General features: G+C 39.2%; 3 protein-coding genes across 6 annotated transcripts; 2 read left to right on the forward strand and 1 right to left on the reverse strand.

Annotated features, from left to right (window-relative positions):
- Positions 1 to 8,946: 8,946 nt before the first annotated feature.
- LOC115741974 lies at positions 8,947 to 10,373 on the forward strand. The gene has a single exon (XM_030676026.2). It carries the CDS (start codon positions 9,193 to 9,195, stop codon positions 10,147 to 10,149), a length of 957 nt encoding a protein of 318 aa, XP_030531886.1. The 5' UTR covers positions 8,947 to 9,192; the 3' UTR covers positions 10,150 to 10,373.
- A 73-nt stretch (positions 10,374 to 10,446) lies between these two features.
- LOC115741975 (U6 small nuclear RNA (adenine-(43)-N(6))-methyltransferase) lies at positions 10,447 to 15,211 on the reverse strand. Of its 4 annotated transcripts, XM_030676027.2 has the most exons (8): positions 14,838 to 15,206; positions 13,699 to 13,904; positions 13,151 to 13,604; positions 12,855 to 13,062; positions 12,155 to 12,262; positions 11,900 to 12,049; positions 11,720 to 11,789; positions 10,447 to 10,890 (listed from the first exon to the last, which is right to left on the reverse strand). In XM_030676027.2, exons 1-8 carry the CDS (start codon positions 15,062 to 15,064, stop codon positions 10,805 to 10,807), a joined length of 1,509 nt encoding a protein of 502 aa, XP_030531887.1. In that variant the 5' UTR covers positions 15,065 to 15,206; the 3' UTR covers positions 10,447 to 10,804. The 4 variants fall into 4 exon arrangements, with proteins under 4 accessions (XP_030531887.1, XP_030531891.1, XP_030531892.1 ...); XM_030676031.2 differs by lacking the exons at positions 10,447 to 10,890; positions 11,720 to 11,789 and having other exon boundaries at positions 12,139 to 12,262; positions 14,838 to 15,209; XM_030676032.2 differs by lacking the exons at positions 10,447 to 10,890; positions 11,720 to 11,789 and having other exon boundaries at positions 11,908 to 12,049; positions 12,826 to 13,062; positions 14,838 to 15,209.
- An 8,813-nt stretch (positions 15,212 to 24,024) lies between these two features.
- On the forward strand, positions 24,025 to 25,045 carry LOC125315062 (glycine-rich protein 2-like). The gene has a single exon (XM_048278972.1). It carries the CDS (start codon positions 24,215 to 24,217, stop codon positions 24,809 to 24,811), a length of 597 nt encoding a protein of 198 aa, XP_048134929.1. The 5' UTR covers positions 24,025 to 24,214; the 3' UTR covers positions 24,812 to 25,045.
- Positions 25,046 to 26,485: the final 1,440 nt, after the last annotated feature.

A 26,485-nucleotide genomic window follows, 5' to 3' on the forward strand; every position in this document is an offset into this window, starting at 1 on the left:
TCTCTCGCGCTCGTGTCACTTGCCAAGGTTTTCGTGGCTCGATAGGTCGATCACATGGCCAAAAAGAACCTGAAGACACTTCACATCTAGGGTTTTTTAGGGTTCTCTAGAACATTCTCAACGAGAGACAATAAAGTAATTATCTCGTGCTTTAGAACATTTCTATTTAATGTCAATGGTTAGTTATATTGGGAGAGGGAATCTTAGTTATATTGGGAGATGCAATCTCAACCCTTAAATCAACACTTAGATCGGGTCTAGATCAACGGTTGTAATCCGAAGCCCTCTGCTATATAAAGAGGTGTCCTCCCCTCATTTAATTAAGGATCCAACAATATAAATATAAAGCATTCTCAAGAACTCTCTCTACCAAGGATCGACCCTCAAAACATAGTCGCTCGCCTCTCCCATGCTCTCCTCTCTCTTCGTTCAAAACCTAGTTGCTCGTCTAACCCCGAATTCAGGTTCTTCCGCTTCGGTTCTTTCTCTTTGTACTTTTTCTAGTTGTGATTCTTAAGTGCACGGTGATTTCGTGGACAGTACTTTCAATGTTGTGCTTGATTAAGGATATTACTGGCTAGATGGAGATGGAAGAGCGCAAGGTATATAAAAGTAGATTGGGGAAGTCTGTTCACTGACGTTATTGATGATATTGTAAAATTTGGGATTGTGTTCGCTGAATTGTTGGGATGATCATGTGCATTGGAGAACCGAGATTACCGTACTTTGTCTGCCTTGGGTGCATGTGTTTCGTGTAATCCGTAGTATTGCAGCTATCTTAGATTAACTACTCTTAGTTTTACTTTGTTTTGACGACTGTGTGGCATCTTGTTACAAAGATGTTTAACATGCTGCGCTTGCATTTGCCAAAGCCTTTAGGGTATCGCTTTTTCTGCAAGTCTGAGTTAAAGAATTGCAGAGACCGTGCTTTGTTTGATGCTAATTCCTTCATTTTTTGTTTTTTTTTTTTCTATTAAAGAGAGGATCATATTCAATTCTCTTTCTTTTGTAGGTCAGAATTGAGCTAATGCAATGACACGGTTCAAAGGAATGAAAAACATAGAATTTGAAGTGATGTGTTGCCTTTTCTTGCAAGTTTTGTCACTAGGAATCAGTGATGGTTCTTTTTTACTAACGATGAAATCAGCAAGAATGCCTGCTTGCAATAGAGAAGGTTTTTGTATAATGTCACCATTTATGCTTTGGTGTTACCGGCTTTAATAGATTGAATTGAATCCAATAGCCTTCCACGTCAAAACTTAGATGAAGTAATTGTCCTGAACTTTTGGAAGTTGGGAGAGGATTGTGATTTTTGTTTTGCAGTGTATGATGGCGCCAGATATCTATGAGGCATGAAGTTCTCATATCGGCTTGATGTCCGTTCAAAGAGTTCATCTCATGGAGTATATAATCATTCAAAAGGGATCGAATCGGTCAAAAGAAATTCATTGTCTCTGTGCTTTGCTAGATGTGATCTTCAACAATTGACTCTAATGATGAAAACGGAGAGGCGAGATCAAATAGTCATGAGCTTAAGAAATAGTGAAGGAGGTTTGTAAAATTTGATGAACAACGTTCTTCTTTTCTCAGAACATTCATGTTGTTATAATGAAATTGCTCACTTTTTAATTGAGAAATATGCACTTTGATGCGATTTTTTTTAATCTTTAAATTTGTTAACATATATCTCTTTTACATTACCCTCAATGCGAAAATATAAAAATTACAATAATTTTTTTTTAAAAAATTAAACAAATCAAAATTAAAAACTTAAATTGGTCATGTCAAAGGATTTTCCAACTATATGTTTGCCAAACAACATTTCCCTAAAGTTGCCTCCTAAGATATTTTTAATTACAGTTTACCACGTTTCATCAAATCTCTTTAGGCTAAAAGCATTTGCATTTCTCTAAAGATATTCCTCAAAATTCGAATCAAACACACCCTCTATACGAATTTAGCTTTTAGTGTAGAAGAGTACTAAGAAGACAACGTATCATCATCCTCCTTTCTTTGATACAATTGCATAGGCTAGAAGATTTGCTCTTGTTTTTGGGATAGTGGCACAAATGGCTCTTGAATTTTGGTCTCACGTGTAATGTCACCCGTTAACTTTTAATTTTTTACAATGTGATCCTTAAACTTTGACCCAATGTACAATGTCGTCCTAAATTTGTAATTTATTTAATGTGGTCCCTAAATTATTGGTAAACATTCAATATAATCCCTAAATTATATGAAGGTGTTTAAAAGTTTAGGTGCCATATTAAATAAATTAAAAAAAAATCATTTATGATATTGCACGTTGAGCCAAAGTGTACGGATCATTTACATCATTTTCCCCTTTTTTTTTCTGTTAGGCCAGTGATAGATGCATGGAACAGATTCGAAAGAGGGAGCTTGATCCAAACGTTCAAAGCAAGATACATAATGCAAAAATGTGTACACGCCTAATTTCCACTTAGGGTTTGACCAAGTTTTGACCGAAGGTCGACATCATAAAACAAATCGATTACAGGTTATAACGGGGTCGTGCTCTTGGTCTGCGAGAATTGTCCAACCATGGCTAATTTCATACAAGCGGAAGCTTTTACCTGATCTGATTTGCCCCGTGTGCCGACCAGCTCCAGAAATGGTGGAACACCTCTTCACACAGTGCGAGTGGACCAAAGCAACCTGGGTGGATCCGATAATCGATATTGACACTTCTCCGGGGAACGTTACGAGAATGGAAAAATGGGTCTTCGAAATACTCACGGGAGACCCAATGGCAATCGGGGTGCTCGATGATGGCTTTGCGAAAGCATGTTCAAGCATAATCTGTAGGCTGCTATTTTAATCCGTATGCAGCGACCCATGATCATCACGTTTAGATACACGAATCACACATTCATAAGACATAGGAATTAACACACCTTGATTCGAATCCATTGTTCTTGATGCGGGAAATTGCGACAATCCGATGCTCAAAAGCTTCTCTTCTATAAATCCCCTTTATCACTTCTATGAACCCCTTTATCACTGGCTTTAATGATACGGTGTTATGTGGACATTAGGGTTTAAAGGAGGGACTTGAACTCTATTTATAGAGATCAAAACCTATCCTCTCGTTACAAATAAGGTTTATCTCGGCTTATATTATCCAGTCTCATATCCAACTAGAATTAGAAAATCTTTTATCTTTCTTTATTAGACCAATTAATATTTACAGTAACAATTAATAAAGTCCACATTGAATATATATATATATATATATATATATATATATATATATATATATATATTCTAACATAATCGGCTTCCATGGCAGAAACTCCAACTAACGGAGCTTCTTCGGTTCAAGTTCATTTCAAAATACTTGAGACAGTATGCGCAAGAAATAGGCCAATTCGGCGGTCGTTCGATGCTAATTTTGTTTTTTTTTCGGATACTGAAAGTTAAATTAAAGCGGGTTCGTTTCGACAGAAGAAAAAAAAAAGGCTGAATCACTGGATATCGCGACGTTTAATTAGGACTATCTAATCTTGAGGGAATTGGACAAATCGCGATTTCGGTAGAGCAGGTGATGAGATCACTTAAATTTGGCCATGAGTTTTCCACGACCTTGAAAATCACTCTGATTCGAGTTTCTATCTTTTCATCATGGTCGTCCATTCTACCCCATTTTTGGAAATCCGTGGTCCCATCACTTTTTTCGGTAACTAGCCACATTTCCGGAAAGTGCAGGTCGCAAGCATTCTGGGGGACTATTGGATGTCCAACTGAAAAGTGACGATTAAATGAAGTATAGTCCATATTTTACTACAAAATTTTTTTTAAAAAAATTATCATCAAATGACGATGTGGCGTTAGCCGCTTGGTCGGCCGCTGCCAAATACTTGCAACATAGGCCAGGGTGGCGGCGGCGGCGGCGGCGACGACGATGAGGGCCTGCGCGAGGACACATGGGCCCGGACCATGGGCAGGCCAGCCATGCGTTGGGCCTCGCATGACCAGCGTGTGGCCCGCGAGGGAGCTCGCCGGGCTGCCTTCTACAGCTCGGACTTGGGCCGTGCCCAAGCCCAACTCTCGCTGAAACGAGCTTTTCAATCCAAATCCGCCTTCCTCCTCCTCCCTTGTGCATGGTTTTGGGCCCATTTTCACATCATCTATTTGCCTCATGGCATGCACATTTCCCTGATGACGTGCATCATTTTCCTTTGGAGGCTAGATTTTCTTTTAAATGAGCTTCAAATATCCATTTTTCTGGAAGGCTTATTACTCTCTTGCTCATTCTTATTTGGAACGTATTACTAACTCGTTTTCTCTTAATTCCCAAGGGGATCCCATCGAGCGAGGAAGCGGAGCGAGCAATCGGGTCGATGCGAGTCGGGTTTCTTTTTTTATTAACTAGTTGCAAAACCTCGTCTTCCACACAAACAAGATGGAAAATGGCATTGAAATTATTTATTGGATGGCATATGGAGCCAATCAAACTCACCGCTCGTCAAATAAATAGAAAAATAAGGGTTGAAAATGGAAGTACATAATATTAAGTGTTGCAATTTTTTAATATGGAAATGAAAATAAGGAATCGTTTCACAATGGATGAAGCACAGAACATGGAGTGTTGTTGTATCGTTTGCACAATATAATCGGTTGGATTTTAAGGGTTTGTTTAGTAATGATTCTGATTCTTTGATTCTGTTCCCCATAACAAAAAAGAATGAAAAAAATGTTTGGTCGAGTAAATGATTTCAGATTATGTTCTCGGGAAAAGTTTTGGAGCAACAACAAGAATGAAAAAAAAAAAGTTGATTATGAAAAACGAAATCACTTTTGAGAATCACACCAAAAAAAAAAAATCTTGGTTCTTTTAAAAAGATTAAGTCCACGTGAACTTCTGAACTTTAAAAATGGTTAAAATTAGATTTGCAAATTTATAACAACTAATTTTTAAATATATTTTCTTAAAATTAAATTTAAAGATAAGCTTTAAAATTGATCAAAAAAATTAAATTATTTTTTAAAAAAAGTAAAAATTGGGGGGAAATTAAAAAATTTATAAAATATAAAAAAATTAAATTTATTTTAAAAAAAGATGAAAAATTTTAGAAAAAGAATTCTCGCCATTTGGTTGTTTTTAAGAACAGAAATTTTGTTCGGTTACCAAACACGTTTTCGTTCCGAGAATAGAAATTTTGTGCGGTTATTAAATACGTTTCAATTCTCTAAAAATCATACACGGAATAGAATAAGAAAATGTGATTCTAATTAGAATTATTTTTTTGGATCAAAATTGTTATCAAAGAGGCCCTAATTTCTCATTGAATGTTTTAGCAGCTAACCAATTAAGCAAATCATTCTTTATAGACTTAAAACAACTTAATAAGTTATGTGCAATTATATATCATCAAATGCATGTAAAATGGTCATCAGCGTGTATGAATTTTCTAAATTTGCCTGTTTATGTTTAATCTCAACATCAATTTTCTTTTAATAAAAAAAAAATGAGCATTTCAATTTGCCGATTCAATTTTCTAAATTTGTCGATTTTTATACCTGAATTGAAATCCGACCCGATCTGAAATTGCATCTGTCTTTTGAGATTATTTCACCCAACGAAAATCATGAATTTGAATGCTTTGCGCTTTGTCAGAATATGACTGGATTTGATTTCAAATGTTGATTGCCGAAATATAAAGATGAATAACATGTTGATAAATTGTGTACATTGATAATAAAAGAATAGGCAACGTGGATGAATAAATAGGTAAAAACGCCTGACGACGTTGCCTTCTAACTATATGCTGATTTCTTATTGCTCATGGTCTTGATAGAGTTTCATAAAAATAGATTGGATATTATATAGGCTGATGTGAAATTGGATGTTTTTAGATAATAATGCACGCTGAGATTGAACATTAACGGTGCGTTTGCTTTAATGGAAATACAAAACTTGGAATATATTTTTCGAAAAATGATTCAGTATATCGGCTAGAAAAATCAGTCAATTAAAGAGTTTCATCATCGACAATAATTTATACCTAAATATTTTCCGTAGTGATGAATATAATTTCATTCATTTATTTTTGTAAGCGACATAAATAATTTTTTTCGAAAAAATATTTTTCAAATTTTAAGTTTAAACGCACCCGACAATGGATCGATGCCCGTTCGATGATATGCTTCTTGGGTGGACTAGATGCATCCCATTATCTTGATATATACAAGGGGTGTGTGTGTGTGTCCTTTTCATAATGTTGGACCGGATGAGTTCCTGCTGTCTTGATACACACAAGATGTGTTGTCTGCTTCCATGTTGGATTGGATTCGATACACACTTGGCGCATTGTCCGTTTACCAGAAAATTATCAAAAAGTTTTAAATTTATTGTATTTATGCTAATTCGATGATAAACCTTTTCAAAATTTGGCCAATTCAGTCCTTGACATTTTAATGATTTGTCAATTTAGTCATTTCGACCAATTATGGGTGAAAAAACGCTAACGTGGATGCCGGCGATATCACGTAGAACGGTTGGCGTTGACGTGAGTAATTTTTTTTAAAATTTTATAATTTATTTGCTCGTATTTTTTATTTATTTTCTCTATTCTTTTTCTTTCTTTCTTTTCCTTTTTTCAAGTCAGGCAAGGGCTGGCCGACCCTCACTAGTAGAGGGCGAGGGTCTTGCCCCTCGCCCGGTGGATGGCAAGGGTCACGGGCCCTCAGCTGTGGCCGACGAGGGTCGATCGGCTAAAATGAAAAAAGAAAAAAGAAAGAGAGAAAAAAAGAAAAGAAAAGAAAAATATACAAGAAGAGAATAACAGATTATAAAAAGTTTAGAAACTTCTAAAAAAATTATAAACATTGTTAATTTTAGTGTTGACCATGCCACGTAGGATGGCCGATATCCACGTCAGCAATTTTCGGAAAGGACTAAATTTACAAATTGTCAAAAGATTTAGGATTAAATGACTAAATTGAGAGGTTTAGAACTGAATTCCATGTCTCTTTCCATATTATTAGATTCCTCTCCACTATATAGATTTGAAATTTAGATTATACACGAGGTCTATGGATTGTGCATGTTGTTTGGATTGGATTCATCCCTTCTTTCTCAGTGTAATTCGAATTCCTCATTGATTGCTAATTGAAAACCCCGCGCTTAGATATTTAGTTCTAGCAGATTAATTAACCCTTAGGTGATTAATTGACTTCCTCCTAACACTTAAAAGATTTAAAGTTCCTAATCGACCGAAAAATGATAAGCGCAGCCCAACGTAGGGTGGGGAAGACTCTAGGCCATAGACCATGAGAAAGGGTTTATCGAAATCACGTCGTCTTTTGTTTACTTTTTATATCCTTCGATTTTCAATTTCGAAACAAAAAACTTTCCTCTCATACGAAAACTCACGGGGGGCATCGTCGTCCCTCCGACACGATGGAGGATCGACCGGCGAGGCGCTACACAACACTATCTATAAAAATGGATCGCCTTTTCAGGGTGATTTTTTCCCTTTTGTGAAACGAAGGAACTGAAAACCAAGAAAGAAAAGCAATTAAACATCTAAAAACAGTGGATCCTACTGTATATCTCCAAACAAAAACATAAGCGAGCTCCTACGACGGATGTTAAACAATTACCTTTTTCTTAAAGCATGTTACTTTTAAATTATGTTTTAAAGTAAGTTTTTTACTTTAGAATTTATGACTTTTTGTAAAGATTCGACCTAGATCATCATGCCTGTCCAATCTGCCACCCCAGCTTTTCCTGTTGAGCCAGCCATTTCTTTCCGGCTTTATCTAGACATCGCTGAAGCGTAATCATCTCTCCACCCTTGAGGATCGACGTCGAAAACATGCCGACCGTTTTTACTTCTCCTTTGCAAGAAAGAAACGGAGGAAAGGATTTCCTAAGATCAGTCAGATGATTGAAGACAATTAGAGTTTCGGTTATTGGTAAAAGGCCTTCCCTAGCCATGGATAGTGTGCACAACATCTACAGCTATTTCTTTCGGGAAAAATAATTATATTAAAAAGTCATAAGCTTATTGTGCGGATGTCAATTCAATTTTAAACATTTTAATTTGCCCAATGTAATCTTTCCAATCAATTTTGATCGAAAATCGCTGACGTGGATACTAGCTGCTCTACGTGGCACGATCGGCGCTAGCGTGGGAGATTTTTGTGAATTTTTAATAAATTTTTTGATTTATTTTTTGTTGTTTTGACCCTTGCTTAGGCGTTCGACTGCCACAATGAGGGCCCGCGAGCCCTCACCTAGCGGCCAATGAAGTCTATGGGTGAAGGTTACAACGCCCTTGCTGGTCAACAAGGGCTAGCGAGGGTCGAAACAAAAAAGAAGGAAAAATTATTCAAAAATCTATAAAAAAAAAAAAGGATTTCACGTCGGTGTCAGCCATGCCATGAAGGATAGTCGGTATCCACGTCAGCGATTCCATGCCAAAATTGACAAATTTTCAAAGTGTTTAGGAGCAAATTGGCACCCATACTTTTTTATAGTTATCCTTACTTTTTAAATTATTTTCCTTGACTCTTTTACTTCTCATGACCGAATGCCGAAAAATTTGATTTTTTTTTTCCGAAAGTTATTTTTCGCAAAAGAAACGGAGGTTAGTCCCCTTACATGGTTCTCACTACTTACTGTTATATTGCCTTCTTTCCCTGAAAACATTGACTTTCCAGCGCAACTTAACTAATCCCCAACAGAGTTTCCTCATTTCTGTTGGCCAAAGAAAATGGGCAAAAAAAAACAAAAAGCAGGTGAAGGCAGGGATGGGGAGATATATCCCCACAAAGGTCAGATGAACATTCTAGATAGATGGGCACACAAGTGGACCAACCAAATGAAAACCTGATGAAGATGATGATGACGATGATGATAGCTCCCTCCTACCAATAGCCAATAATGCAAATCAACATTTCCCACCCAACAACATTATAATACACAAAAATTATATCAAAACACATAAAAATCCTAATGACAGGTCATGGTTTTTCCCCATCTGGTCTTTCCTGCAATCCCAAGGAAGTCCAACCTCCTTGGAATTGATCCACCTGTGGTTTCAATGTTCCATACTTGATGAAGATATAACTGTTCTGCCCCCAGTTACACCCCCAAGCAAGAAGAGGAAGAGAAGGCTCCGATCTTCCTCCTCCTCCTCCTCCTCCTTCTTGGGAGTTTTAGGAATGGGATCCACGGTCTCCACACAGGTCCAGAAGAGAAAGGCCTTGTCGACAGAGAAGAAGGTCCTCTGTGATCTCAACCAATCCTCCGGCTGCGATTTTCCCGGCTGCGACTACTGTCCGCCGGACAGGAAAGCCTGGATGGCTGGCCTTGGCGCGGAGAAACTCCACATAAACAAGATTGTTTGGCCGGGGACCCACGACTCCGCGACCAACAAGATCGGCATACCCTTCGTGTCTCGCCCTTTCGCTCAATGTCAAAGCCTGTCCATCTACCGCCAGCTTGTCCTGGGCACGCGGGTCCTGGATGTCCGGGTCCAGGAGGATCGCAAGATCTGTCATGGGATCCTGGTCACCTACGGCATCGACGTCGTGATCCAGGATATCAAGAAGTTCCTATCGGAGACCGAGAAGGAGATCGTGATCCTCGAGATCAGGACTGAGTTCGGGCACCAGGACCCGCCGGACTTCGACAAGTACTTGGTTGATCAGCTAGGGGAATTCCTGATCCACCAGGACGACCATGTCTTCGGGAAGACGGTCGAGGAATTGTTGCCAAGGAGGATAATCTGCATTTGGAAGCCTAGGAAGTCACCCCATCCGAAAGCGGGCGATCCTCTGTGGAGTGCGGTGTATTTGACGGACAATTGGATCGACACCGATTTGCCTTCGACCAAATTCGACAGCAACATGAAGCATTTGAGCGAGCAGCCGCCAGCTTTGTCCAGGAACTACTTCTACCGGGTGGAGAACACGGTCACGCCAAAAGCAGACAATCCCATCTTGTGCGTTAAGCCAGTGACGGGCCGAATCCACGGGTATTCACGGCTCTTTATATCGCAGTGCTTCGCAAAGGGTTGTGTGGATCGACTACAGGTTCTGTCGACGGACTTCATCGACAAGGATTTTGTCGATGCGTGTGTCGGGCTCACACATGCCAGGATCGAAGGGAAAGCATGAAATTTCGCATGATTTTTTCACTGTATTGTCTCTGTGTAAATGTCACGGTCCTGTGTTGAGCTTGAGATCTCCTTCCTGCTGCCAAATCATCTGCACCAGAGGCCACAGTTATTGATTTGCAGTCAGATGGTATGTAAGATTTGTTTGGTCATAAGTTGATGTATTTGTTTGTGGTTTATTGTGTACGAAGAGTTGTCTGTGTAATCTGAGACAAAAATTCGTCCGCACTCTCTGTATATTGTTGGATTCCGGAGGAAATGAAGCACAACGAGACGAGGAAGACAGCCCAAGCAGAAGTAAAGCTTAATAATGGATGCCATACCAAACTCAAATCTATTACAAACGACTTTCATCAAATTGTAGAAACAGAACTCATTGGGAATTACTAGCAAATTGCAGGTAATGTATATAGAACAAGATTCTGGAAAAGCAAGTATCAATGGAACTTCAAAAGATCAATGCAGTGATGCGCATTCAGTTTCCTCCTCCAAGCACGGAGTCAAAAAGTTCTAAGTTATCAGGATGCTCACGAGCGGCAGTTAGGGCCTCAGTGCGAGTTTTCCTGCCGGAGATACTAAGCATGGGATTTCTTCTAGCAGAATATCCATTCGAGCTTGCATCGGACGTAGGTAATAGTTTGATGGCATGTATTCTGCTAAAAATTAGCGACAGAAGCCTTCTCTCTACAAAACTTTTGTTTCAGGACTTCCTCTAACCGCTGGAAGATGGATGTAAAAACTCCTGCAACATGACAATGCAAAATTAAATTACACAAAATGCTAGAAGCTTTGAGAAGTTCCAGAACGACTTGATAATCTATATTTAGCAGGCCAAGTGGTAAGATATATCAGACAATGTTGACCCACCAGGTTCGAGTATGGCATGAAACGTTTATTTCTACCTATTTTCCCTTTAAGATGAGAGCCACATGACAGATCCTCTCTACCAAGCCAACGCCAGCAGAGGAGGAAGGTCAAGATTCAGGATTCATCACATCGGACAGGAAACAACTTGACATAAACATAGAGCATACCCTGAGTGCCCGATTTCAAGAAAGGATATCTATAAACTAATGAGAGGAGGCCTTGTACAGATGCACCTAGAAGCAAAGTATCAATATAGAGGTTAAGCCCATGAGAGCTTATTTTGGTACGACCCCCTATGTTAGCCTCCCTTCACAGGAATCTTAGCCTCCCTTCACAGGAAAGTTATTAGGTACTCCCGGCCTATGTTAGCCTCCTCGGTCTATGTTAGCTCATGTGGGCTAACATAGGCCGGGAATACCGAATAATTCTCCATGAAGGAAGGCTTATTCTCACCCCCAAATGGCAAGAAAGTTCTATTTAATGGATGTTAGTCAGGTAATGCTCCAGGAATAGATGCTGGTGTTTATTTAGTAAAAAGTACACACTGACGGGAAAAAACCTACAGATCAATTGCCAACCACTTGCATAATTCTTTTCCAGTCATCATTGACACAAAAAAAAAAAAAACAAAAACAAAAACAAAATCTCCAGTGAGAACATTCACTATTATTGCTAGATGCAAGCAGACAATTAATTATAAGAACCTGCAATTGAGCCATCTTTACGCTGCACTGATCCTTTCACTAACAGGGTGCCGGGAATTTGCTGAAATACCTGCTTAGGATATAAGATAAAACTATATCATTGGCCAATACAAAAGGTTTGTTTTCACTTTTTACAAGACATTTCTTTCCAAGCATAGCATAGAATGGTGGGAGCTTTACTGTTATACGAAAACTTAAGTCATCTGAAGGACATGGCACAGTGTCTGAGGAACTGGGTGGCTTTTCCTCACAATCTCGACCAAAAGGTTCCTCGAGAAGCCCCACCTCATTCCTCAAAATTCCTTTTAGATGTTCATTTGATGCAGTAATCTGCTCAAAGTAGAAGGCCTAGATGTAAGAAAAAAATGCGTACCACTAATACAGAAATTTTTGGGATGCAAAAGCATACTCATACTTACACCATAAAAAGCTTACATCAGCAGAAAATGAATGAACATTCAATTTACAGGATGCGCCATTTTCATGGAAAAAGGATTCGACTGACTGCAAGACCTGTGTGGCACCAAACTGACGTTGAAGGCCCTAAAGATACCAAAACTTCAAGCATTACATCACAAATTCAAAAGCATCGGAAAGGAAAATGACTGCAGATAGAATGATATGAGCAAGAAATGGGAAGTGGTACTCCTTCAAATTTCGGGATTCCGACATTGTGCCCCCACCAGCATGCAAGATGAATCAAAGGCAAGTCTTCACTTAATATTGTTGGATATGACAACTACTTAAGAGCCGCAATCTAAGATGGTATCTCAAACTTTGAAGAGCCCAAAACCTAACCAACGGCTTTATAAACTTATCATACATCTTTAATCTACCACAATAAGAAAACAACCTATCCATACAGATATACAAAGCCCAGGGAAAGACTGACAGTACAAAACAGCCATACAAATAACCTAGAGACTTTAATTGCTTTAACCGCCAAGCAAAGGCAAAACCCTAAAGAAGATAAAAGCGGGAAGGCATCCCTCTTGGCAGCTTACTGAGTTGGTGTGAATCAAGTTAAAGTGGCAGGCTGCATGTTATCTCTTCAGTGGCAGACTAGTAGCTATCAAATGACTGAAGATTCAAAATGACAAACTTACAACAACTGCGAGATAAAATTTACTGACACCTCAAGCATGAAAGACAGATTGCTTTTCTCAGCCACATAAGGTGAAATCAACTTCCTGGCAGGAGGTATAAAAGACCAAGCAATTCCCCATCGACATGTTTGTCCCTGCACAAACTCAGTTGTCTTCACAATGGTGACTCCAACCTCTCGTAGCTTGGCAATTAGGGACTTGAGGTTTGATTTCCTCCCGACCATTGAAGTAAACCATCTAAACAAACGATAAATGACAGCGTCATTTGTATCCAAAAGAACATATAAGCATGTCATAACAAGAAGCTGAAAACAAAAAATCGTACCGAAAAGAATGCTTCAGTCTAACACTATCCTCAATAATGCGAGTGATGAAAGCCTTCTCTCCACCAGGACAAACCATCTCTTGGGGAGTCCCGCCACATGAAGTTTTCGGATTCAGACTTGCTTCCTCCATGGACTCAAAAAATGGAGGATTGCACATGCAGAAGTCAAATGTCTCACCATCCCTGATCACACCAAAAAGGATAGGTGGTCCTGAATAACTCTTTTCCTCAACTGCATCATCACATGTTGAAGAAGATATGGGTGCCAACTCTCTACCTATGCTATTGCCACAAATGCTTTTGCTTCCACAGAATAGGAGATCCTCCTTGGAAGAATCTTCCCCAAGAACAGCATCAATACAGGTGTCGACCTTTCTAATTTCTATTAGGTCTGAAACTTGTGGATTAGTTTTAACATTTCGCTCTGCCCACTCAAATGCCGCATCCGTCACATCTACAACCAGGTGGAGAAAAATTATGATTCGGAAATTCAAAGGACACCTTCAGATCTAAAGATCGACAACTGACATAAAAACTAAGAAGCTCACCTGACCCAACGAAGCTCCACCCCAAAAGAGATGCACCAAGAAGGGGATAAATGCAGTTTGCTCCAGTTCCTATGTCAAATCCCCTAATATTATCTACATTGCTATTAATCTTAGGAATAATTTCTGATGACAGAAGGTCTTCAATCCAGTGGATGTAATTAGATCTGTTGGGCACCGTAGGGCAAAGTTGCCCATCAGGAATCCACCTGGACAATAATCATTTTCACAATGACAAAAAGAATAGCAGTATTCGAAACAGAAAAACAAACAATTACGCCATATCAAAAGCCAAACTTAAAAAAGTTCATCGACCTTATTCAAACAATGCACTAAAATATTTCATTTTCCAATTAGACTGTAAATTTCCTTCACAGGGATGGGCAGAATATGATTATTTTTGCCCCCCCGGCATAATGAGAGTTACTCTCATTTGAACTGCACCATCAGGAGGAATCAGCCAGGTCTGCAACCACAAGGGATATAAAGGCACTCTCTAACCATGATATGAGCCTCAGAATGCGCATTCAAGTCAAATGGGAAATGCAATAACCATACCCAAGTAGTTAGCGTATTATTCAAACTTTTAACTTCCAAAAGATTCAAAACAGGTGGAAGCAAGGCTTTGCAGAGCCGTTCGCCTCAACACAATACTATACATAGCAAGGCACAGAGTAAGCAAATGGCCAGCAGCGATAAACAACCAAGCTCTTTTTTCACCATCAACTGGGTTGAGTATATGGGTTGTACTATGCCACTATGTCTGTTAAGTACCATTCAAATGTTCGGAATCTTTTTCCCGAGTGTTTATTCCCGCATACAAGTCTATAAGAACATGGCCAACATAACTGATAATGGAATTATTGTACCACTCCGACACACCTTGCACGGAGTTGTTGTTACTCGGACATAAAGCAATTTGGAAGTTATTACCGTTTGTCATCAAATTAGTTATTTGCATCTTGAGCATCATCAAATAGCTCCTTCACCAGCTATATCAGTTTTTATACTCGTGCCCGGAAACGAACTTCAAAAAATCACGAACACCAACCAGAAGGTCAGCCATAAATCAGCACGCTAAATGGGAGAAAAAAAAAGGGTGTTCAAAGTTCCAATCTTGCTCGGTGAAAGGGAGGGAATACCAATCGAGGCCGTGGTCGTGGAGGAGCAAGACCCGAGTGAGCTCGCGGGTGGCGTTGAAGTCGGTCCAGTCGATCCTGGGTCGGCCGTCGCGGCCGTAGAAGACGAAGGGGTTGAAGGAGGGGTAGAGGGAGGCCAGGAGCGCGAAATCGGGCGGGTTCTCGGAGTACTTGTTTCTCGGGTGGATCGTGGGTCGGGGCTGCTCTCTCCTCCGCTTCTTGTTCTTCATCTCCGGCTCGCACTTCGAATAATCCTCCTCCTCCCCGGGTCCTTCGGCTTCAAATCACCATCGCCGACGTCCTACTTCGCCATTAATCAAAGAAAGATTTGTCGGGCCCCTGTCGGGTCGGTCGGGTCGGGTCACTGTACAAAAAACCCATTGAACTCTGTCGGCGCCCTTTTGGATATTCGGGGCCTGAGGGTTCATGACTGCATTGACCGGACGCTCCAGACGGATTTCTGCTAAAAGATTAGACTATCAAACAGATTTTTTCTTCAAAAATACTTCTAAAACATAAATTCTACTTCAAAAGTATTGTCATGTCCGTCCTCGTAGACCACAAAATTAATAATTGTGACAACTGATAACACGCGTCTAGAGAAGAAATTTCTTTCGATTGGCAAGCCGACAAATATGTTGAAATATGTTAATAAATGGACACTTGTGATGGTTGATAAATTCTACCGACCCCACACATAAAGAGTGGAGCCCATTAATGTCGCTCTGTCAATTTCGCCTGCTGTCTCTTCTCTTCTCTTTCTTTTACCTTTGTCGGAGTAAATTTCTTACCCAAATGTCAAAAGGAAAGTACGGATTTATAATTAAATTCACACAAATAATCCATGTTAGAAAAAAAGAAACACAAAAAATATACAGCAGCTAAGATGGCCAACGGTGACAACGTGTAGAAATGACACGTCGTCCGAGCGAAAATTAGGGTGATCCCGTGCATAAAAGAGTGGTGTTCTTGTCGAAGATCCAAGACTTAGGCTGCGTTTGGTCCTCCGTATAAAACTCGGGATAAGATATGTTTTATCCTATCCCGTGTTTAGTAGGTGTCCCAGATAGTATAATATCGGATATAGAAGGGATATAATCCGGATAAAAAAATCCGAGGGGAGGGGATAGGATACGGTCGGATAGGATTTCTCTTATCCGTCATATAAAAGCTAACTTTTAGAATGATGACAACTTTCTTGTCTCATTTGTTTCTATTTTCATTTTATTTATTTATTTTTGCAAAGAGGTTTGAAAATCTAATAAAATGTGTATATTTTCAAGGTTTTTTGTGTATGAGAACATTATTTTCATAGTAATAAGATCGGAATATTTCATGAGTATCACGTAGAGGCATATATGCCCTTTATATTGATATACAATTTCTACCAAATGCGGGATAGGATAGGATATGAGAATATCCAACTTTAAATCCGGAGTTCACCAAACAATGGATAGGATATGGCCAAATTCCTAGATTTCTTATCCTATTCTATCCAATCCTATCCCGATCGGAAATCCCGACAACCAAACGCAGCCTTAGGGTTTATTCGAGAGGCAATGAAAGCGGAAAAATCGAATTGAAAGAGCCGAGAGAATGGTACGAACGGTTCGTGAACTTTTAATTTTTCAATTTGGTCTCTGTACTTTTGGTACGTATTCAATTTAGTCCATAAAACTATATAAGAATGTTCATAATGTCTCTGAATTTGAATTAATGGAAGCAAATAAGTTGATCGTGAACCAAAAGTCTATGAACCATATTGAACAAATTAAAAATTCAGGAATCACATTGCACATTGAGTCAAAATTCGGAGATATTTTATGCATTTATCCCAAAAAAATTCAACCACAAAATGTTCGAAAAATTCACTTCATCCTGAAATTAAAAAAAAAAATTGCAACTAGGAGGGTAAAATGCCGAGCATATCCAGGGCCTCCAACTGACTTTCAAACTTTTGACCCCCCCAAAAAAAAAAGAAACAAAACTGACTTTCAAACAGCAAAATTGAGTTCAAAATCTTTGTTGTTTAATCTGGATTTAATTCTCAAAATCTTACCATTTTGCGATTCTAAACGCATTGAAAGATCAAAACGCATTAAAATCCAAATCGGTGGAATTTGGTAAAATCCAAATTTAAGAAAAAAATGATTTTAATAATGTCAAAATCTTAACCCATCGATTTGTCTAACATGGAAAATAAAAAAAATAAAAAAGCAACTATACAATTTCGGATCCTACGTTGGATTTGGAAAAACCAAAAAGAGAATACTTGAGCCAAATTGTGTAAGCAAAAACATATGATTGGGACAATAAATGAGAGAAAAGAGTTTTTTTTTTCTTTTTCTTTTTCTTTTTCCTCCTAAATCTGTCGCATTGGAATCAATTTGGTCCTAAATCTTTTAATTTACAATTAATTCGATCCTTCCAGCCAAGGTCGGATATTGTTGACGTGGACGTCGGACGGCTTATGTGACACGGCAGGCTCACGTGAACAAATGTACTAATATTTTGATAATTTTTTATTTTTTATATTTTGTTTCAATCTTTTTTTTCCTCTTTCCTTGTGGCATGGCCATGGCTGGCAAGGGATGGCCTTGCCTAAGCGAGGCTAGCCCTTGCCACCACAGGTAGACACGGCCGGTTCGGTGGAACCGCCGGTTCCGATTCGAGAACCGGCCGTGTATAATTCCGGTTCCGGTTCCGGTTACGCTTTGGAACCGGCGGTTCTACTTCGGGACTGCTGGTTCATTCCGATTCCTTTTTAATAATAATTTTTAAAATAATAAATAATAAAATAAATATAATAAATTATAAATTATAAATTATAAAATATAATTAAATTGTACATTGTAATAAAATATGGGCAAAAAAAAAAAAAAGAAGGAATGGGCTTGAACTTAATGAATTATCATTAAACGCCTACATATCTTCTTGGGGATAGAAGAATCAAAACCCATGTAGTTCTTTTACCTTTGAGAACCCCAACTTACCTCATCGTCAATCGTCGCTACCCGTTGTGGTACCCGTAGCGGTGGTATCTCCAACATCATCGCTAAAAAATTCGTGTTCACGATCTAACTCTTGGTGTCGATATTTCACCCTCGTCCAATCGCCGACACAAGCTTGAGCTTCCACACAGTCCGAGCTTAATCTTGAACGGCGAGAGTCCAAAATTAATCCTCCAGAACTAAATGCTTGTTCAACCGCAACCGTTGAAGAAGGAGTTGCTAATATTTGACGAGCGATGAGGGTGAGAACTGGATACTCGATTTGGTGACTCTTCCACCACTTCGGGATTTCGAAATCTGTACTATGTTCTGCATCACGAAACTCAAATTGAGTGGTTAAATATTTTTCTAATTCAGAAATACTACCTGTTGCCCATTTTTTTTTTTTGCCTACTCTTAAGCATATTATACCCTCTACTTCCTTACCAAAAAAAAAAAATGTTATACCCTCTACTAAGTGAACTACCACATTCGCTACGTGAGGCAGTAGATTGTAAAGATCCGTAATCACTTAAACCATATCTACTACAAAATTCTCCGTATAATGCTACTATAGATTCTTTAACATGTCATAATATATTTGAAATATCTATTGAATCTTCCAAATGTAAACAATCATGATAATACACATTCAAATAATCTTGTAAACCGTCTAATTCAATACGTGGATAAAAAAACAATACCAACTAAATAGACAAGAGGAATTTGCAAATAATAATGCAATCATTTTTCTCGCATTACTAAAATAGTTCGACCTAATTCGGTATCATTTTCATATTCACTAAAAACACTACCAATATTAACACACTCTATTAAAAATAAATGTGTTGTAGGATAATAAATACCAGATAAAGTCTTAGTAGCATCATTAAAAATTTTCAAAATATCTAAAATTTTCTTGTAAACGTCCCAATGTTGAGGAAATAAAGTAATTTCGGGAATATTTTGTGAAATAAACATACATAATAAATCTTTATATTCAAAAGTTTGATGAAACAACTCGTACGTAGAATTCCAACGAGTCGGAATATCTTTTGGAAATCTTCTTACCCTTCTCCCATTTTGTTTACAAAACTTTCCCCATGATTTCATACATTGGGGACGACTCCATAAAAATTTAATTGCACTTTTTATTGGGGCGAGAGAAGTGTCAAGAGTTCGTAAACCATCTTGTACACATAAATTTAAAACATGACAAGCACATCTAATGTGAAAAAATTGTCCGCCAAAAGTGGGTTTGCAAATATTTTCTAATTCGGGAATAGAAGCGGTATTTGCGGCGGCATTATCAAAACCAATTGAAAATACTTTATTTATTAAATCATATTCTTCTAAAACTTGCCTAATTATTCTATAAATATTATGAGCCGAATGACTTTCATCAAAAACTCGGAATGCAATAAGTCTTTTTTGAATCATCCAATTGTCATCTATCCAATGACACGTGACACCCATATAAGAATGAATTTGCCAAGAATCACTTCAAATATCGCTACCTATATGCACACGTCCATTGAATTCCGCAAAAAATTTTGCTAAAGATTTTTTTCCTTTTTTATAAAGATGAAAAACTTTGCGTTTAAGAGTATTTTTTGGAATAGTTGGCGCTTGCGGAACCAACACAGTATTTATCAAATATTTCATATTAAAATTTTCACCAGTATTAAACGGAGCATGATCAAGGGCAACATATTCACCTAATGTTTGTTTATAAAGTGCTTCAGTGAAACGAAATAAAGGATGAGGATTAGAAGTGGCGTACTCGGAAATTTGTTGTTGCGTATTGTCGATCCCCGCTTGCGTTGGATGTTTTTTCGTCAAATGCCGACGGAATGTTCCGTAGCCGTCTCCTTTCGTAAATTTATATGTTTGCGAACAATATTTACATTTTATATTATACTTACCTTCGACTTCATCACGTACCTTGTCGAAATGTAGCCAAGTGTCCGATGTATTATCTCGGCCCTTCCGTTCCGGCTCATTTACCGTTGACGTTTCTTCGACACCAGTGGGAGGATGAAGACTTTCTTGTGTTGGGATGTGCTCGACGTTCGGAATCGGGACATAGTTGATATTATCGTCGTCGTCTTCCCAACTTGCATACTCACGAGGATCATATTCAGAAATGGGATACTCGGAATCTCCCATAGTCATCTTGCCCTTGTCAGCATTTCTGCTTCCACTTGCCATTTTTGAGAGAATTGATCGGAAATCCGATTGAGAGAATTGAGTCGGGATTGAGAGAATTGGGAGAATTTGAGCGATTTGAGAGGATTTTAGAGAGAATTCGAAAGATTGTTCAGAGAATTTGTGACAAAAATGAAAGGGGAAGCATATGTATTTATAGGCAAGAATTATTTTTAATTCTTTTTTTTATTATAAAGCAACGGCCCAAAGGGGGGGAGGGGGGGTTAGCGGCGGGCTCGGGGGCGGAGAGCCGTTGGGCTCTTCCGCCCCGGGCCCCTTTTTTTAATTTTTTTTTTTTTATTTTGACGGTTCCGAACCGGCCCGGAACCGTGGGCCCGGTCAACGGGCCGGTTCCGGGCCCACGGGCCCAAATGGCCCCCTCTAACCACGGGCGACCATCCGCCTCGCCCGGCTTCGCCTTGGCACAAGTGACGTCAGGCAAGGCCAACCCTCGCCGATCACCGAGAAAGAGGAAAAAAAAGAAAGAAAAAAAAAGGAAAAAAAGAAAGAATAAAGTTAAAGAACTAAATTGGCATCTTTAAAGTGTTTAAGACTAAATTGGCACTAATACAATAGATTTATGACTTTTCCGACACTTTTTCCCAACAAACGATTTGTTTAAAATGCCAAAATAATCAGTTTTGTCACTGGTTTTGCTGCAACAAAGTCTCAGATTATTTTCAACCGTCTAGATCATGACTAACAATCATCGAATCCCTTTGAAGAAGCCTACAAGAGTTATCTCGATGATAAATTGAATATGTTCTGATCATATTATAGACTTTGATAAAAATTATGATTATGTTTGTGTGGAATTTTTAATTGGTTTATTCTTGAAGTATATTATTTTTCATATAAAGGTCTGAGATATGGAGCTATAAAATATTTAGTTTGTGTCCGTACTTCATTTGTTCACTTATATGAATCGCACAGAACATATGTGTGTGTATTCTCGCTTTTTGTAGTGCTTATTGTGTTGTTATATAGTTCGCCTACCACTTTACAATTATATTATATACTTTGTATTGCAGATTTTAGATCCAATCTTGTGATAAGGTTTTATAAACCTCCCGACAATTTTAGTCAAAATATGATTTGAACAACCTTGGTTCCAAATAAAAAATTTGGTTCTCGTTCGGTTCAGCCCTACTTCTTCTTGTTTAGTTTGAGCAAATTGTCTCTTTCAAATGATAAAATACCAAACCTTGTTCGCAAATTGTTTAGTTTGAGACAATGTTTTGGTTATTGCATTCGTTCGCCGCATCCATCAGAGTTAATAGAAGGTATCGGATATCAAATTAATTGATGCTCCGTATGTTTCACGAAAAATGAATGGTTTGAAAAATATTTTTCTTTAAAATGATTTATTGTATTGGTTGAAATAGTTAGTTAACAAAATATCTTCACTATCGTCAATAATTTATGGCTAAATATTTTCGAGGATGACAAAACTATTTTTCGTACGTTCACTTTTATAAACGATACAAGCTATCGTTTTTAACCGCCGAGGGTCACCATCGTTTGTGTGAGGCTTAATGCCTCCATGTCTGATATTTTTAGAGATACCAAGGGTCTCCCTATCTCCGTCTCTCTCGCTCGCAGTCATAGAGTTTAAGGTTGCCATTCGTGGCCACAAAGGTCACAAATTGTCCATGAACTTTTAATTTTTCAATTTGATCTTTGTACTTTTGGTACATATTCAATTTAGTCCATAAAACTATATGAAAATGTTCAAATTGTCCTTGGACATGACATGAACATTTTTTTATAGTTCAGGAATTAACTTGAACATGTACTAAAAGCCTAGGAAACATATTGAGCAAATTAAAACTTCGGAGACCACATTGCACATTGAGTCAAATGGTTCATGAACTTTTAATTTTTCAATTTGATCTTTGTACTTTTGGTACATATTCAATTGAGTCCATAAAACTATATGAAAATGTTCAAATTGTCCCTGGACATGACATGAATATTTTCTTATAGTTCAAGAACTAAGTTGAACATGTACTAAAAGTCTAGGAAACATATTGAGCAAATTAATGGTCCATGAACTTTTAATTTACATGAATGCATCCTTTCGGCTACTAAGCCTGCAATAATAGTAATATTCAGCTTTTTCTTCGCTTCGTTGAAACAAACTCGAGCCGCTTGTCATGCCCCTACTCTCCATTTGCAATATTGAGATGTTAATTTGGGGGGGAAAACAGAATTAGGATTTCGAGTTAGGGTTTATATTTGGGAAGCTAGTTGTGGCTGATTTAATGTTTCGAATTTGGGAAGTTGGTTGAATGGTCAATTTAGGGTTTATATTGAGGGCAAAACATGTAACCGATGTGGTGTAGGGATATATATGTTGACCGAGTATGCCAGCGAGTCACGTCGGTCAAAGAAATTAATAAAATACGGCCACATCAAATTTTCGGCGACCCAAATCGGAATTGGCACTTAAGTGGTCATTTTCTTTTGAACTTTATAAAATGTGGCGCTTAGGTCATCCAACAAAAAAAAAAAAAAAAATTGGTACTACAGTGAGTATGTACGAAACTTTTGACATTTCGAGCGTCCTTATGCCTAAGTTGTACTATATTTGTTCTTCACATTAGCTCAACTCAGGGACTTTGGTGGCTTGATCTCGAATCGGACTACACGATCTTCGATTCTTTTTCACGATCGGATTTAAGGACTTGAAGGCTTCTCGATCTCAAATATAAGACGGTCTAGGTCTTGATGACCCGAATGTTTGCCCAGTAACACTTGTTGAGCACTGAAATATTTGTGTATAAATTTTACATTTGGCTCAATATTGTCGCAGTCCACGAGAACAGTGAAGAAACTACGTTGAAAAATAAGCCATGAAGTCAAGATAACTTCTCTAGTTTATTCTTTTTTTTTTTTAATTTTGATCTTGGTATACTTTCTCTTTACCCATTATTGAAAATCCTTTATCCAATTCATGTTCTTCTTTTTTCGTTTAAACTCAATAATTTTTTCCTCGTCGATTTGTTACATCGATAAGAACTAGAACCTGCTGAATGAAAAATTTCATTAAACCGAAAGATAATTGGTCGAATGTGCGCCACGTAACAAAAATATGACAAATCTCACATGGCTAACGCAATCGCCACTTAATAGCAAGTTGGTTATGCCTACAATGAACATGGAAACCGAGCGTTTCGACGGTTTCGTGATTCGAAAATGCCGAAGCTCGTATCGGTCATCATTGGTCGGGACAATTTGGTGCCACCTGATGAGTAATACAGCGAATGTTCTCTCAACTCCGGCTTTAATAATATACAAATAGAATAGGTAATAAGATTAGTCCAAAGTTTATCAGAATGCAATCATACGAGTATTAAATGAGGTATTCTCAAAAGGATTCGGATAAATAAAATACCGTTTTGAATTGAGATTTTTTATGTTCCGTTTTGAAATCGATCGAGAATATTTTGAATCGACACAATCCACATCAACGTTCCGTATAAAGACAATTTCGACTTTCAAAAATATCTTTCTCGTAAAAGTCACGTATAAAAAAACCCTTGTCGAAAATATGGATTAACTTTGACGTTAAGTGATTCTTCGAAAGAAAATCATCCATTTGTGCGAACTCAACTCGCATTCGTAACAAGATAAGTTAGGTCGAGCATGATAAGAAGGCGTTCTCTTTAAGTTGTTCGCATTGACGAGGAGCGCCCAAATTGCTTTTCCTTTGAAGCGGAAAAGGCAAAGCTCGGAATTTGGAATCATTCATTACAAATCCAATCTTGAAAGGGCAAAAGTAGGTCAAAAGTTCAAGAAATCCAAATGGGTAAATCTGTAATTTCACCTCTCCACCTTTTTTTTTTTTTTCCGGGGGGGGGTTGTGGATCTAGGTCAAAAGTTCAGAAATCCAGATGGGCAAAGATGTAATTTCACCTCTACATGTTTTCTGTTTTGACCTTTTCGTATATATTTCCATCAGTAGCCAAGCGCCACCACGCCCCCTTCCACGACCCACAAAAAACTCACGAACCCCACAGAAATTTCGCAGCTCTCAAAGCGAAGCAGAAGGGCAAACGAGATCTCTTTTCCAATCTCTCTCTCTCTCTCTCTCTCTCTCTCTCGCCTCTCCTAGGCGGTGGTGGGTTTTCGTTCCTAATCTGCGATTCCTGTGCGGCGAGGTCGATTCCGAGAGCGGCCATGGCGGAGAGAATCACGGGGAAGGTCAAGTGGTTCAGCGACCAGAAGGGGTTCGGCTTCATAACCCCCGATGACGGCTCCGAGGATCTCTTCGTCCACCAGTCCTCCATCCAAACCGAGGGCTTCCGCAGCCTCGCCGAGGGCGAGACCGTTGAGTTCCAGATCGAGTCCGACGGCAACCGCACCAAGGCCGTCGACGTGACCGGCCCCGGCGGCGCCCCTGTGCAGGGGAGCAGCCGCGGCGGCGGCGGCGGCGGCGGCGGCAGGGGCGGCAGGGGCGGCGGGGGCTATGGTGGCAGGGGCGGCGGGGGCTATGGAGGCGGGTACGGCGGGGGCGGCTACGGCGGCGGGGGTGGCTACGGCGGCGGGGGTGGTTACGGCGGTGGCGGAGGGGGGGCTTGTTACAACTGTGGGGAGACTGGGCACATGGCGAGAGATTGCTACCAGGCCGGCAGCGGCGGAGGAGGAGGAGGAAGGTATGGGGCAGGCGGCGGCGGGGGAGGAAGGTACAGCGGCGGAGGAGGAGGAGGCGGCGGAAGCTGCTACAACTGTGGGGAGTCAGGGCACTTTGCCAGGGAGTGTCCCAGGAATGGTTGACTGAGGTAACGATAATACAGATGGATTAGGTCCATAAAAAAATCGTCTTGGCTTGGCGAGTCTCTCTTTATCTGGTGGGTGAGTTTGGTGCACTGTTTTTGGTACATGGGACTGTTTTTATCAGCTATTTCTCTTTGTTAATTTTGTGTGTTTCTGTGAGGTCAGTTAACGCTTAACCCTCAAGAAGATGTGTGATTTTCTACTGGGTGAATGCTATTTCTTTCCCTTGATTTAGTTCTGTGACCTGGTTGTTGCCTTTGCTGGATTGAGCCTTCAGTGGCTGGTTGGACTGTGGATTTGCAGGGGATGAGTGGTGAATCTTTCATGGTTCTGATTTTGCTTGAACGAACTCTCTTTGGAGTGGGGGTTCATAGGGATTGCCATCCATTCTTATTGGGGTTTGGTTCGACTTTTTTCACAAGTTGCAGGGGATGAGTGGTGAACCTTTGATGGTTCTGATTTCACTCAAATGAGCTCTCTTGAAGCAAGTGCTCATAGATCTGGCATTCATTTTGATTGGTCTTCAGGTCCAACTTTGATGGTTGTGATTTCACTCAGATGAGCTCTCTTGAAGCATGTGCTCATAGAGATTGCCTTTCATTTTGATTGGCCTTTAGGTTCAACTTTCAGTTGGCTTGGTCCCTGTTCTCTTTTGGGTGTTCCTGGGTGGGCTCATTTGATTTCATAGACAAGTCTCTGTCAGCATTTAGTGGCAATTGACATGGGGTATGAGATTCAAGACTATTGTGATTTTCAAGTCCCAACTAATATAATCTCATATTGTAGAAGCTTGAATTTTGTCAAAGAGCAAACCCTAAGCGCCCCCTTAACTCGCATATCAGCAGATTTTGCGATAGTTCGATTTTTCTCTTGATGTGTGATGAAACCTCTGGAAATCAAAACCAATCCTCTGGAAATCAAACTCTTGCCATACATAAGCAAGATTACATATATGTTTGATTTCCTGAGGATTCTTTCTTACCAAAAGGAATCCTAATCCTCTGGAAATCAAGCTCTTATTAATCTTAAGTAAGATTAACATGACTTGAACATATATGTTTAGGGAGAGAATATTCTTTGCGATGATGCTAGTGACAAGGATTGGAAGGAGACTTTTGTGTGTGTCTCCTGTGTTCTGAAACAGAAATGAAAAGCAAGTGAAAGTGATGTGCTTTGTGCCTTTAAATGTTCTCTTTTTCTGATGGAGGGGGAATCAAAGGTGGTGGAAAATTTTTAGTGCCTGCCTTTGTTTTGGAAAAAGCTTTGGGGAAACATTTATTGAATAATGCAAAGCTTAATAGACACCAATTATAGGAGAACACTGTTCTTAAGTCCTAGGGAACTGTCTTTGTGGTCCATCATCATCTTTATTTCCGCCATTGAAAAGAAGGGGGGGAGTACGGAGTTTGCTGGAAAGTGGGGTTCTAGGTTTCTCAGTGGTTCAATTGTCTTTAAAGCAGGCTGGATGATTTCGATCATTGATGGGCATTTTTACGAATCCGGCTCTTGATATGGTCGATCGTTCGACACCATCGGAATACGGTTCGGGCATTTGTTGAAATTTTTTGAAGTGCTTTTGTAGTAGGGGGCGGAATGTATTAGAGCACGGTCTTTTTAGGACGGAGGATCCGTTCTTTTCAAGAAATCTTCAAAATCCCAACATTGTTGAACAGA

This window comes from Rhodamnia argentea, chromosome 5 (genome assembly GCF_020921035.1).
Source record: "Rhodamnia argentea isolate NSW1041297 chromosome 5, ASM2092103v1, whole genome shotgun sequence".
NCBI lineage: Eukaryota > Viridiplantae > Streptophyta > Magnoliopsida > Myrtales > Myrtaceae > Rhodamnia > Rhodamnia argentea.